This window comes from Charadrius vociferus, unplaced genomic scaffold (genome assembly GCF_000708025.1).
Source record: "Charadrius vociferus isolate BGI_N301 unplaced genomic scaffold, ASM70802v2 scaffold406, whole genome shotgun sequence".
NCBI lineage: Eukaryota > Metazoa > Chordata > Aves > Charadriiformes > Charadriidae > Charadrius > Charadrius vociferus.
Window position 1 is genome coordinate 1,711,812 of NW_009648948.1, and position 13,122 is coordinate 1,724,933.

General features: G+C 49.3%; 2 protein-coding genes across 2 annotated transcripts; one reads left to right on the forward strand and one right to left on the reverse strand.

Annotated features, from left to right (window-relative positions):
• The first annotated feature begins 5,611 nt into the window (after nucleotides 1–5,611).
• Nucleotides 5,612–7,154, forward strand: SLC35G2 (solute carrier family 35, member G2). The gene has a single exon (XM_009887369.1). The coding sequence runs from the start codon at nucleotides 5,772–5,774 to the stop codon at nucleotides 7,005–7,007; it is 1,236 nt and encodes a 411-aa protein (XP_009885671.1). The 5' UTR covers nucleotides 5,612–5,771; the 3' UTR covers nucleotides 7,008–7,154.
• A 2,099-nt stretch (nucleotides 7,155–9,253) lies between these two features.
• SCLY (selenocysteine lyase) lies at nucleotides 9,254–12,948 on the reverse strand. The gene is made up of 9 exons (XM_009887371.1): nucleotides 12,796–12,948; nucleotides 12,196–12,323; nucleotides 11,920–12,084; nucleotides 11,455–11,561; nucleotides 11,086–11,122; nucleotides 10,612–10,695; nucleotides 10,344–10,446; nucleotides 10,086–10,161; nucleotides 9,254–9,456 (listed from the first exon to the last, which is right to left on the reverse strand). The coding sequence occupies exons 1-9, from the start codon at nucleotides 12,941–12,943 to the stop codon at nucleotides 9,297–9,299; spliced, it is 1,008 nt and encodes a 335-aa protein (XP_009885673.1). The 5' UTR covers nucleotides 12,944–12,948; the 3' UTR covers nucleotides 9,254–9,296.
• Between the last annotated feature and the right edge of the window lie 174 nt (nucleotides 12,949–13,122).

Consider the following 13,122-nt stretch of genomic DNA (forward strand, 5'->3'; position numbering starts at 1 on the left):
AGGGACCCCCGCCGGCGCCCGCCTCTCCTCCCGCCCTGGCGGCGGAGCTGCCTGCCCTGGCCACCGGGCGGGGCTGCTGCTCCCTCTTGGGACTTTTTTTAAGCCATCCCGAGCCTGCCTCCTGTGCTCTCCTTCGGGATGCCCGGCTCCCTCTGCCAGGTGTCTTCTCCCTGGCGGTGCAGACGCGACAGTCGCCATCGCACCTTGCGCCATCCTCGCCGTGCACCTCCTGAGCCCCGTCTGCCGTTTCTCGCCCGGCTGTCCCCGTAAAGCCCTTCTGCTCCCTGCCATTTATGCAGTTTGTTGGGAGAAGATCAAAAGCAATAAGCTTTAAATAAATCTTAACCTCTAATCTGTTCTGGTAAACCTTGGACGTGCCTTCTTGTGTTCTATTTCAGCCCGTTATGATGTACCCTATATGGCCTATCGTGTTTAGCCAAGCTGTTTACTTATGCTCTAGGAGACTGTGTAAGCATTGGTGTGGTTTCTATTCTTTCGCCCGTGCCTGGAATCCCGATCTAAAGGGGTTTGTTCAGATTAGGGGTTTTGGAATGGTTTGCAGGCAAAGCAGCTCTTCCAAAATCACTCAATGCAAGTATTGCTGCTGCAGAGGGAGTAGTTGCAGCAGGCAACAGGCATGAACACAGAAATGAGAGAAGAGTATTTTTTCATGGAACTGGATGCATTTGGAGCCCTTATACATCAAGAGAATAGGTTAGTGAAAGCAAGAGGAATTAAAGGTGTCACACATAATCCCATTGAAATTGTATGTGGCAGCTTTAGAGAGCTAGCACAAATACAGGTTGTGTTTCGGGGAGCAAAATATTATCAGGAGCGTTCTGACAATTAGTTCAGCTTAAGTGTAGGGTTTATATTTGAATTCTGTGAAGGGTGTACTGGCTGTTCCCTCAGGCAGTGCTGTTGGACGTGACTCGATTAATTTGAAAACATGGGATACCGGTTTGTCGGTTTGTGTATAATGTTTGCTCTTGTGCTTAGGTACTAAAGGCTCCTTTCATATAATTGCTCTTTCATTTTCTTAAATACCTTTTATTATTCATTAAATGTTAATAAAGACTTGAGTTTCTTTGCATATATATTTAATAAAATTGATTTATGTAGTCAGACCATCTGGCTAAAAAGATAAAGGTACTCTGATTTTCCAGCGTGCACCTTATCAAGTAGTTTAAAAGCGTAGCAGAAATGTAGGCTGTTTCAGTGATACCAACATTTAATTGCCTGCTGTGTGCCTTATGTTGCCTTTTCTTCCCCTTGGTTCCTGTTGTTTTACGCTAGTCAGACATCACATGAGTGTAGATCCCGTGGCATGTGCAGTTGTCTGAACTATCAAGCACCAAAGAATCACCAGCAAGGTTAAGGTGGTTGAGTGGAGAGGGTGCTGAAACAGGAATTTAGGGCATTTTCCTGCACCTGGTAAGGAATCAAAATTAAAACCTGCACGGGAGTGCTTAGTGAAGCTTGCACAAATTCAGTCAGTTATGTGGGTTTGTGGAGTGAGTCTTTCGTATGTATGTATAATATTCAGGGAGAATTGTCAGTCTGTAGTTATCTTCTAGAGGGGCTTACAGCCGTCTGGTAGTCTCAGACTAACCTGGTCAGGATTCAGGAGATTTTCCACAGAAGCAGCAAAGGAATATTGCTGCGAGGCCTGCCTTTCAGAGTATGGGGTAGCTGACTTCTCATGTTTGACTTCATAAGGACTGCAATTGCCATGTCTGCAAATCTTTTGTAATAACATTTCAGTTGGATGACTGATTTTGACCAAATCTGTCAGAAGGTGAGAGTATTTTTTCGGTGAGTTTATTGAAAATTGGTGGTTGGAATCACTGGTCAGACCTTAAAACCTTGATTCCTTCAGGCACAGCTCAGCCTCCCACCCCCCAGTAGTGAAGTGGTATGTAATCACCTATTTCTACCTTACTAATTAGCATATGTGTAGTGATTGGGGGGAGCAAAGGCAGTATTTAGGGGGGTTTTATTTTAAAAGAAATCATGGTGTGTATTCTGTTAATTTGTGACATTTATTGAATCCATTGTGATTATTTATTCTCCCATGGGAAAACGGGATTCACACTTTGGCAGTTGGTGATTTCCATGGGCTGGTAATTTAAATGGCTGTCCTGGGTTGTTGTTTGGATTGAGAATGTTTGTTTTGTTATATAACATCAGAATTTTACATAGTGCTTAACCTTCAGCCTTGTATTAAACATGATTAAAAATCAAATTATGTTTTTCATAGAAAATGCAAATAAGCCATTTTATGTTTGTGGATATGAAGGAAAATAAAAACTTCATGTGGTCTCCACAGAAGGCACTAGCAGAAAGAGAAGTAGCAAGTTTTCTGCATAGGCTGTGCTGTTTTCGATTTATTTTAAATTTGCCTCTGGGACAAACAATGGATTTGGGATATGCACTAATCTCAGTCTCCATTGAAATTCTCCCTGGTTAAGAAAAGCACAGTCACCAAAGAGTACAAATAAATGTACTGTCTGAGAGTTGGCATAACATTTGTCATATACTGAATATTTAGTAGAGAAAATTAAATTTTGTTTTAAGCACTCCTGTTATTTTTGTTCTTTGTTACTTCTCATCTCCTACCTTTCTCATACGTTTGCCCTTCCACTTTCCAGCCCTTCCAACTGTTACCATTCTTGGTGCTGAAGAATACTGGAGGGAATACAGCATCTGTATAGGACAGCCATTTTGAGCTATGTGCTCATGATCTATTGTTTTCCTCCAGAGGGATCTCTGAATACATTACACAGGTCCAATACTAAATTTGCAACTGCGTTTTGTCTCTTTTCTGTACCCTTCTCTATATCTGTTGGAAGAAAACGTAATCTAAACTCTGGAAGCAAGAAAGTTACCATTGTATGCTAATGGTAAAAAAAGAGTTATTTTCATTTTGTTTTCATGAATCAGTAGTTGCAGCACATACTCAGCCGTTTCTTAGTGAAATGACTGAGTTTATACAGGCTAGATCCACTGTCACTCTAATAAGAATGCCTGTTATGCACCTTTTGTCTTCTTTTCCTCCCACTTACTTTATTCCTGATCCATATATTATGCCTTAAATCAAGAATATCTTATTTTTTTTTAAGATGTGGGGACAGCAAGGCTGAATTGTGAATTTATAACACAATAAAAATGCTAGCTAGGAAAAGCTGTGCTTGTGAGAAGCGCTACCTTCCTGGACTCATTCAGTGCGTTTTGTATTTGCGTGTTAAGTTAATTGGATTCTTTTTACCTGAAGAAAAAGTGCAGATAGCAAGTGAGACTGGGTTAGATTTCTAGTAGGTTGTTTTTAAATGTTTGATGGGTTGTTTGAACTGCCCCGCGGCGCAGCTGATAACTGGCTCTTGCCCTCTTTATTTACTCTCCTTGGCATTTCAGCTGTTTCTTCTGAAGTTTCTTGCAGTATTCAAACTGTACGTTAATGGGCACTATGGAGTACTCCTCCAACATTTAGTGGCATACTGGGTACGCTGTATTTTTTCAGCTGAGCTCTGCTGAAAATGAGTTGGCAGCAGGAACGTGAACAGCGGGAGTGCTAACACAAAGCCTCTTGAGCAGACAAAGGTGTTCCTCATCCTCAGACCCTCTAAGGTCTACTAATCTCTGCTTCAGTGAGGTATCTGGGGCCAGGAGCATAGTCTGTCAAAGCAGGAGTAAGGTGGTACAGGTCCAGACTGGTCCAGCTGCCTTCCTCAAGAGCTGGGACTGGGTGCCTGCCCCTCTCCCCGCTCCCAGGAAGAATGTTCCATTCTTATGTAATTTTTTTTTTTTTTGCCGGGAAATACAGGCAGTGCTTGGCTGTCATGGATTACGGATGGAGAAAATGCAAAGGCTGAACCTGGCTACAATATTTTTGAAGTATTTCTGTGAAGGGCTACTGCATGTTCATCCTGATTGTCCACTCGGCTGTGGTCTTGCACCTTCAGGACCCACCTGCTCTAGTGCTTCAGTACTTCTTACGGAGCAGGACTGCAGGGTTGTCCATATCCATCCCCTGCAGACACCAGAGAGGCCAAACTGTTGCTGCCTGCAAGGCTGAGCTTGGCTCCTGGGGGTGGATGGCTGGATCGGGAGGATGGATCCTCCTGCGCATCCTGTCCACCACAGCACTGGTGAGGCAGGACGGAGGGCACGGGATGGTGAATTTTCTTGTTATTAAGCTGTAGGAACCTTACAGTCACAAAACCACCACTTGTTCTTTGGATTAGTTCCATTGATAGTTCTGAGAGATGGCTGAGGAGTGGTTTTAGCAAGATTACACTGAGAGCTTTCTGTCCATCTAAAGTTTTGGGGGGTTGTGGTGGTGGCTTTTTCGTAATGATGCACCAGGGATGCTAGTTGCCGAGGAGCACGACCTCACAGTGCTTCTCAAATTTTCAACTTTGAAAAAAAAAGTTCGTGCCTCCCTTGGGTATTGCTTTCTGTGCTGAGATGATTGTAACCTTTCCTATTTGATATCTGAGAGCATCTACTGTTCTGTTTAGACACCCGGACAAAGATGTAGATGACTGAGAGGTGTTTTGCCCTTCTGGCTTGGGATTAAATCTCTCGGTAGCAGGTAAGGTCTGCATGTGTTTGTTCGCTGGGGCAAATAGAAGGCAGGGAAGGTTGCGTTTCTCCTGCTGCCACTTCATTTGGAAGGGCTCTTTGCGCAGATGGTGGAGGGCGCTGCGGAAACAAAGTAATCTCAATGGCATCCCCGCGCCTGAATTAAACTGGGCCTCGAGACAGCGATGGCACACTCAGCGGAGAGCTGGCAGGAATTGAGGCCGCAGGTGGGCTCCCTGTGGGCAGGACGCACGTGCCTGCGATGGCAGAGACCAAGCGGCGTTTGTGCTGGTGAAGGGATTGGTTGCTTGTTTTGGGAGGCTGATGCCACCGTTGTGACACATACAGCGCCATGCGTGTTGCTGCTTGTGTCACGGTGGTGTGCACAAATCACAGGCACTGCTTGCATAGCGTGAAATGCACCTACAATAGGAGACAGAAGGGTGGTGGCTTTGCTGCTTTGTTTTTTACATGTCTGCCACAGGAGGGTCTGGTTATTAGTCTGGATCAGCTCTTCTAAATTTTCCCTATTAAAAAAAAAATAAATCAGATTTGAAGAACAAATCTGTTGCAAAATCAATCACTGGAAATAAAAGGATGTGAAAAGAAGAATAATTTTTTACCACTGCCAAAGTATTGTTCAAAAATGTGTTGTTTATTCATATGCTAACTATGCTGACTTGCTCAGGGATGCTCCCCATTTCCCTGTGTTGCTCTGTGTCAGTTTAGAAACAAGGCTATCATCTCCTCCAGCCAAATTTCTTCCGTAATCTTGTAACATTAGCAAGCAATTAACAATGAGTGTAATTCATAATTACAGGGTATTTGCTGTCAAAAAAGCTTAGCAAGAGAACTTTCTCATTAGAATAAGAATATACTAGAATGCATTATACGTACTATACATAATGAGAATATATGTAATTTTCAAATATTAGTGAGTAAAGTGAAGTGCCATTGGTTGACTTAAGGAGATCCAAATGGCCCAACTATCAAAGGTATTCAGCAGTAACTCAGTGGAAAATTACAGCAAAACCAAACAGTCTACTAGTACTTGGATTTGGTTGATAAAAATAGCTTGTAAACACTAACAGCATTTACATACTAAACAATCTCTCACTATTCATTAAATAAAAATAAAAGTGCATCTCCATTCTTTTTTCTTAAGACCAGGACGTTTCTCTGAGGAAATGGATACGTCTTCCCCAAAATACCCAGTCAAAAAGCGAGTGAAAATTCATCCAAACACAGTAACAGTGAAATATACTTCTCATTATCCCCAGCCAGGGGAAGAGGGATATGAGGATGTTCATGAAGATACTGGAGTATTTATGGAGGATAATCCTAAGAAAAGACTACTGAATGATGGGAAAAAGAGAGAAAGGACCTTTTTTGGTACAATAGACACCAAGCTTCAGCCAGCACAACTGCCAAAACCCGAGGAGATTGGGCAATCCCAGTGTTTTCCTGAAGGCAACATACTGCAGTCAAGGAAAACGTGGGTAGTCCTTTTTGGATCTGCTGTGGCACACGGATGTGTGGCTCTAATTACAAGATTAATTTCCGATCGTTCCAAAGTGCCATCCCTCGAGTTAATTTTCATCCGTTCAGTCTTACAGGTGCTGTCTGTTACCGTTGTGTGTTATTACCATGAGCCTCCCTTTGGCCCCAAAGGCTACAGGCTCCGGCTCTTCTTCTATGGGGTCTGCAATGTTATCTCTATTACCTGTGCTTATACCTCCTTCTCTATAGTTCCCCCCAGCAATGGGACCATTATGTGGAGGGCTACCACTACAGTCTTCAGTGCCATTTTGGCTTTTTTACTCATAGATGAAGGAATGGCTTACATAGACATAATCACTGTAGTTGGCAGTGTGTTTGGCGTTTGTCTGGTCATGATCCCCAACATTGTTAAGGAGGAAAACTCTTTGCTGAGCACCTGGAAGGAAGCTTTTGGCTATACCATGACCGTTATGGCAGGTTTGACCACTGCTCTCTCCATGATAGTCTATAGGTCAATCAAAGATAACATCAGCATGTGGACGGCACTGTTCACCTTCAGTTGGACAGGAACGGTGTGGGGAGCGTCCACCATGTTCTTACTTCAGGAGCCAATCGTCCCACTGGATGGAGAAACCTGGAGCTATCTCCTTGCCATCTGCCTGTGCTCCACAGCAGCCTTCCTGGGGGTTTACTACGCCCTGAGCAAGTTTCACCCTGCTTTGGTCAGCACCGTACAGCACCTGGAGATAGTCATCGCCATGGTCCTGCAGCTTGTCGTGTTGCGGATCTTCCCAGGTCCTTATGATATTGTCGGGGGAGCGGTTATTTTGGTTAGTGTTTTTTTCCTTGCGTGTTATAAACTGTCCTGGAAGAATTTAGGAAGACAAGATTATCAGGAGATTGTAGATTCTTCCATTAAATGAACTGTGGTTTTGCCATCTGATTCTGGCTATGTGACCATGTGAAAGTAACATATTTCAACTCTGTCGTGTTCTAAGCGTTGTGGCCAAGTCCTCTCTCTACTATCTAAATTCACAGCTGATGTAGCAATGTTGGTATTTCCAGACTTCTGTGACGGGTGAATTTGTTCCAGTGTGTGCAACCACTGACATTTTGTCACATGAGAAAAGGCTATTTGTCTCCAGCACATAGGGTGCGTGAGCAGAAGCACTGGCTGGCCCACAGCAGCGCAGGCCAAGTCATGGGCATGTTCTTCCTCACCTTCCCTGGACAAGGCAATACAGAGACAGAGGGATTCACTAGTGACTCTCATTCCTGTGCACTGTGGTAGTAGGAAAATGAACAGTAAAACCATTAAAACGGTCAACCAGAGTATTCATAGCCTCTGTAACATTTCTTATGCTTTGGCTGTAATATTCTAAATGAAGTTATGCTAATACTTCTGTGGTTAAAACTTGCGTTTCCTGTGTGTATAAAGAGTAAGTCAGTAAAGCTTTTTGTGCTTTGTGGTTAAATTTCTGTCTGAATTGGTGCAGGAAGCCCAGACCTCCTGTGGGGAAAAAGTGAGCCCCAAAAACTGGGTATCCAGTTGTGCCATAGCTGTGAAAGAAAGGTCCTCAAGAACTATTAAAGTCCATGCTAGATAAAAGATCTACCCCTGAAACACAGCAATATTCTTTCTATGGAACCACTTTTTCTAAAAGAGGTTTTGACTATTATGCAAGGGAGGGAGAATAAAAGGAGAAAGAAAAGATTGTGTTTGAGACTGAGGTGTGAGCAGCAGCTTTAATGCTGAACAGCCTGATGCGCATCCAGTGACTTTCAGTCAGTGTGCTTGGATCCTAACGTGTCTGTTAGAAATTAGATTTACAAAAAGCCCTGGGGTTTTATGGTTCCAAATAGTATTCCTGGCTGTGCTAATGTGTGGCTAGTAAAAAGAAAGACCAGCATCTAAGAATCTGTGTCCATGGGGTTCATGCCAACCAGGACCAGCGGGCACCTCCTCGCGCCAGCAGACTGTGCATCTGTTCTGGGACGCAAGCGTTTTCTGAGGAAAAACACATCACTCAGATGACCCCAACCAGTCCAGCTTCCTGTGGAAAACACCATGGAAAACTTAGGAAAAAGCCACAGCAGCAGCAATCACTTTTATTCCTATCAATACCCAGGAAGACCAGGTTCCCCGACATGAATCAGCCCGGACGGCAACACTTCTAATCTGTGTGACACTTGTGTCCTCTTGCGTCAGTGATGAAAGTGAGTGCCTGTGCCGCGCAGGGAAGAGACAGTTCCTCGGGTGCTGGCAGTTAGGACTGCCGTGACAACTCCGTTTCCTTTAGAAGCACGTGGAGCCGGCAACAGGAGCTCTGCCCGCTGTAGGAAGGACAGGAGGAAGGGGATTAGCTAACGAAATGCAGTGCTGGGAAAGCCGTGGCCAACACCTTTCCAGCCAAAAAACACTTTGGTAGGTTAGGGCCTTGGCAGGGGCAGGGCAGTTCCCAGCCCAGCATCTTGCTGTGCTTCTATCAATTCCTCGTTTCCCTCTCAGGCAGATGGTTTTTCTTCCTCTGAGGGATAAGACAGCAGGAAAGCTTCCTTTGTGGAAAGCAACCGGGGCAAAAGGCTTCATCTCCTATGGTTTCCACGCCTGTTGTGCTCTGGAGGGAGTCGAGTTTTGAGACTGTCATGCCAACGTGCATGCAGCCAGCTGGGTATGTGCTGGCAAGAGAGGAGCACCCAACAGTGAGACTCCCCAAATACCTGCACCATGCAGTGGGGACGTTAAGAGTCCTGAGCAAGCTCTTGACAAGCTGCCCCAGCCCCAAAGCAGCAAAGCCCCCTCCTCAGCACAGCTCCCTGCTGCCTCCAGCGCCAACAGTTGGACTTGATCTCAAAGGTCTCTTCCAACCATAACAATTCTATGATTATCTGCTTGCGCCGCACATGCTGCAGAGCTGTGCCAGCCCTGTCATGATCCCTGTGAGCACAAGTGGATATATGGCCAAGCAGACCTAAGAGCACACCGCTGCCAAAACAGGTGATCCTGCTTCCTTCTCTGGCCACCACCAATCACCACTGATCCACGATCACAAACTGCAGGCTGGGTCAGTTCTACATAGGATCAGGCGCAAAACTAATCTTGCCAAAACTTGAGCCCAAACAGACACAGGCAGCCGGCATCCAGGGGCCAAGCAGGGCACAATCCCATCCTGAGAACCTGGGTGACGGCTGGGAAGAGTGACTCCCAGGGCCTACGGGGCTTGGTCCTGCTCCAGCTGCGCCACAGCCTGCACGAGGTCCTGCACAACCAGGTCCACATCTGCCCGGGTGGTGTCTCGCCCCACGCTCAGCCGCAAGGCGTTCTGTGCCACATCGTAGGGGATCCCGCAGCTCAGCAGAATCGAGGAGGGCCTGAAACACAGACATGGAGGTGAGCGGGTTTAACTCAAAGGCCGAGGAAGCACATGCATCACCGGACAGCTTCACCAAGCCGTAAGAGGGAGCACATCTGCAGATGCACTCCAGGCAAACTTGCTCGCTTTCCAAAGGCGCATGCTGCTGCTGGGCTTGTTGCCCTATGGTGGATCTAGCTCTTCCCCTTCAAGGAGGAATCTCTCCTGTGTCCCTATGGGTTGGCAGCTTTGCCATGTCTACAGGGCATTGCTCTAGACCACTCCAAAAGCACCTGCTGTCCCCACACACCCCCAAAGGAGACTGCTGGACAGAAATTGGGCTTGAGCTGGTAAGCCAGGCACACATGGACATAAGGCAGACTCTTCTCTGGCAGTGCTAGGCGTTGAAGAGTACTTCCAAGCTCAGCTGGATCACCAGAGCCAGGAGGGACAAATTCATTCCCAGCAGCAGTCAAGCGTTCCCGCTGTGTCTCCTGCAATAACCTCCTTCGCAGTCCTTCAGCCCCTCTGGAAAGCTCTGCACCCTCTTTCCTCCAGGTGATGCTGCCCACAGCCACCCACAGTCCCCTTCCCTCCCTCCCACCCGCGCTCTTCTGGGAAGATGCCCTGGCAAAGCCAGCTGCTTACCGATCCCCTTTCTCAGAGTGGCAGGCAGCCCCAACGCTGGCGAGAAGCGTCTTGCAGCAAGACAGCACCCTTCGCCCTGCAGCACACACAAGCAGAGGTCTTCCAGGGCCGAGGCTCTCTCTGAGGGCCACTGCCTGACTCATCTCCCTGCCCGAGCCACGGCTGAGCGCCCGCCGGTCTCTAGCCGCAGGGTGCTGTGCAGGACAGATGCCTGGCTCCGTGGGCACCATCATGGGACAGCAGTGGGGTAAGAGCTACCTTGAAGGCCTGGGCCCAGGATGGAGACATTAGAGGTGTTGCAGAGTCGCTTGGAGCCCGTAAAGTGGCTGTTGAGGTGGACCCTCTGCTTCCCAAAGGAGGCCTGGAGAAATCAGAGGGCTATGAACCACTCTGGGATCGTAAGCAGCTCTGTTCTGATGAGGAGTGGGCAGGGCCAGAGGGACATATCCACCCCAGCTCCAGGCCCCCGCGCTCTGCAGGCTGAGACCCCGGGAGGAGAGAGACAACAAGAACCAGGTCCGCTCACCTCCAGCCTGGCCTCCAGGTAATCCCGAACATCTCGCATATGAGCCTCGTAGGCCTCCCAGTTCTTGCTCACTAACTCTGCAGCCTGAGGAGAGAAAACCCAGACCGGCTCCATCAGGCATCTCCTGACACCTTCCTCCGTGCACAGCCCCCCGGCACGTGAGTCCAGCCCGGGAACAGCCTCTGCAATTGCCAGATCCCCGGAGTCCCCCAACAGCCTCTTGGTGCCTTGTGCCACACAAACTGCGTGACTGCCCACTTGCCAGGGCTGCAAAGCCTGCAGCAAGTGCTCCAAAGCACCTCCTTTGAGCGGCACCAGAAAGCCCCATCTCCCTTCCCGCCAGTTTACCCACCCTCCCACACCCCAAGTTTGTCACTTCTAATGACCGGGGAGTGCAGGTGGCTGTGTCCATGCTGACTCCGCCAGGCGGCACCCCCAGGGAAAGTTGCTCATCCATGACCATCACTGACTCACCTGGCCAAGGCCGGCGATCATTGGGGTGTTCTCTGTGCTGAAAGGGAAGAGGAAGCAGTGAATTATCATTTCTCCAGACCGGAAACCCCACCTCAGGACACAGACAATCCCTGCGTGGGACCCGTCAGCGCTGGCAGGGGGTCCTGGACCCTTCTCTGAAGTGGTTGGGAAGGGCGCAGTTCCACTCTGCGGTTTCTCCCACAGCAAAGCCTGCGCATGAGGCTCACACAGTTCCCGCACACAGATCCATGTCCCCCCCAAGGGCTGGCAGGGGACAGAGCTGCCATCTCAGCTCAGACCAAGTAGCCACACGTGGTCTGTCCACCAGCCCGAGGCCCAGCTCTCCATACCACCACCCAGACACCTTACCCCGGCCGGAAAGTTCTCTCCTGTCCTCCTCCAAAGAGCATGGGGTGCAGTGGGGTGGTGGTGCCAGGGCCACGCACGTACAGTGCACCAATCCGTGGGCCATAGAACTGTGGGGACAAACAGCCACAGGTCACTCTGGGGACACTGCCAGGCACCCCCTTCCTGTACTTCTGCCTTAATCCAAGTGCCTCCCAGTGCTGACCCCTGCCCATCTCACAGGCACAGGCTGCTGCAGAGCTGTCCCCCGCCCTCATCCTCCTCCTGCTCCCCGTTCCAAGCACATCCCCCTGACTTGCAGGAGCGTTGTCACCCAGCTGAAGACTGTCTTCAGAGCACTATCCACCGGAAGAACTTTGGCCACTGATGAGATATCAAGCTAAGGGGGGCACCCAAATTCTTCCTGGCACCCCAAGAGAGATGTCTTAGAGGGCAAACAGCAGCTGGACCACATGAACAGGGCCATACCTTGTGTCCCACGATGGTGAGGTAGTCCACCTCCAGCTCCTGCACGTCCACGCGCCCCTTGCCAATCATCTGCGCCGCATCTGTGTGCACCAGGATCCTGGGCAGCCCCTCCGCCTCTCTCCGCTGATTGAGGGCACGAACACGCCGGCTCAGCTCCGCAACAGGCTGGCGGGAGAGAAAAGGGTCACCATCCCAGGGACTGTCTGCTCCCCCTTATCAAGCACATTTTTTGCGAGGATGTCCCCACTCTGTCCCACTCGCTGCCCACAGACTCACCATGATGATCCCAGTCTCATTATTAGCCAACATGATGGAAACCAGGCAGGTGGTCGGCCGGACAGCGGCGAGGATGTCATCCACCTCAGCCCGCCCACTTCGTGGGGACACAGCCACGAAGGTGGCTTCTGCAAGCCAAGAAACAAGCCCTGAGGTTTGCTGGGAAGCCCGATAGCACCCAGGGCTGCCTGCGCCCCACTGAGCGGGCAGGAGAGCTGTGCGGGCAGCTGGCGTGCAGGCAGAGACCACCACAGCTCTTGAAATAAAATCATAGAATAGTTTGGGTTGGAAGGGACCTTTAAAGGTCATCTAGTCCAACGCCCAGCAATAACCAGTGACATCTCCAACTAGATGTCTCGCCCAACCTGGCCTTGAATGTTTCAAGTGTAGGATGCCAACAGGCTAACGCATGCAGCTTGAGGGAAGGGGGACACCATGGGGGCAGTCAGTGCCCTTTCCAGGGTGAAAGCATCACATCACGGAGCAAGTGGGTCACTGTCCCCCAGCGCAAAATCACCAGCATAGAAAAGCCCCCCTCACAAACCCCAGTCTGCGGCCAGACATCCTCGACCTGTCCCCTGCAGTCCCTCTGCCGCTCACCCGCTAGGCTCTCCTTCACCAGTCGCTCCAGTGGGAGGCGGATGGAGTCGTGCTCCACGCTCGACGTCACGATGTGCGGCGTCCCCCGGCTGTCCCCCGGCCTGGCCTGGTTTTCACGGAAGTGCCTGCAGGCAGTGTGGATCACCATGTTGTTGGCCTGGGGGGGAGAGGAAGGCAGAGGGGAAAATGAAGTCCCAGAAGGAGCGCGGCACCCTTCGTCCCCACCCTCCTCATCGCTGCTTGCTTGAGAGGAGGCGGTGGGCAGGGGTGCCTGGGCAGGGGTGGGAAGGGGGATCACCGCCCCGCAGAGAGGTGGTGGCTGATCCC

What these genes read in the sequence shown, in the direction of transcription:
- SCLY (XM_009887371.1), bottom strand. Translation starts at nt 12,943, where the DNA reads ATGGTGATCCACACTGCCTGCAGGCACTTCCGTGAAAACCAGGCCAGG. An exon ending in GGTGAAGGAGAGCCTAGCGG is followed by an intron (nt 12,324 to 12,795) that starts GTGAGCGGCAGA and finishes CTTGGCTTGCAG; the next exon opens with AAGCCACCTTCGTGGCTGTG. An exon ending in ACCTGGAGGCCAGGCTGGAG is followed by an intron (nt 10,447 to 10,611) that starts GTGAGCGGACCT and finishes TGATTTCTCCAG; the next exon opens with GCCTCCTTTGGGAAGCAGAG.
- SLC35G2 (XM_009887369.1), top strand. Translation starts at nt 5,772, where the DNA reads ATGGATACGTCTTCCCCAAAATACCCAGTCAAAAAGCGAGTGAAAATT.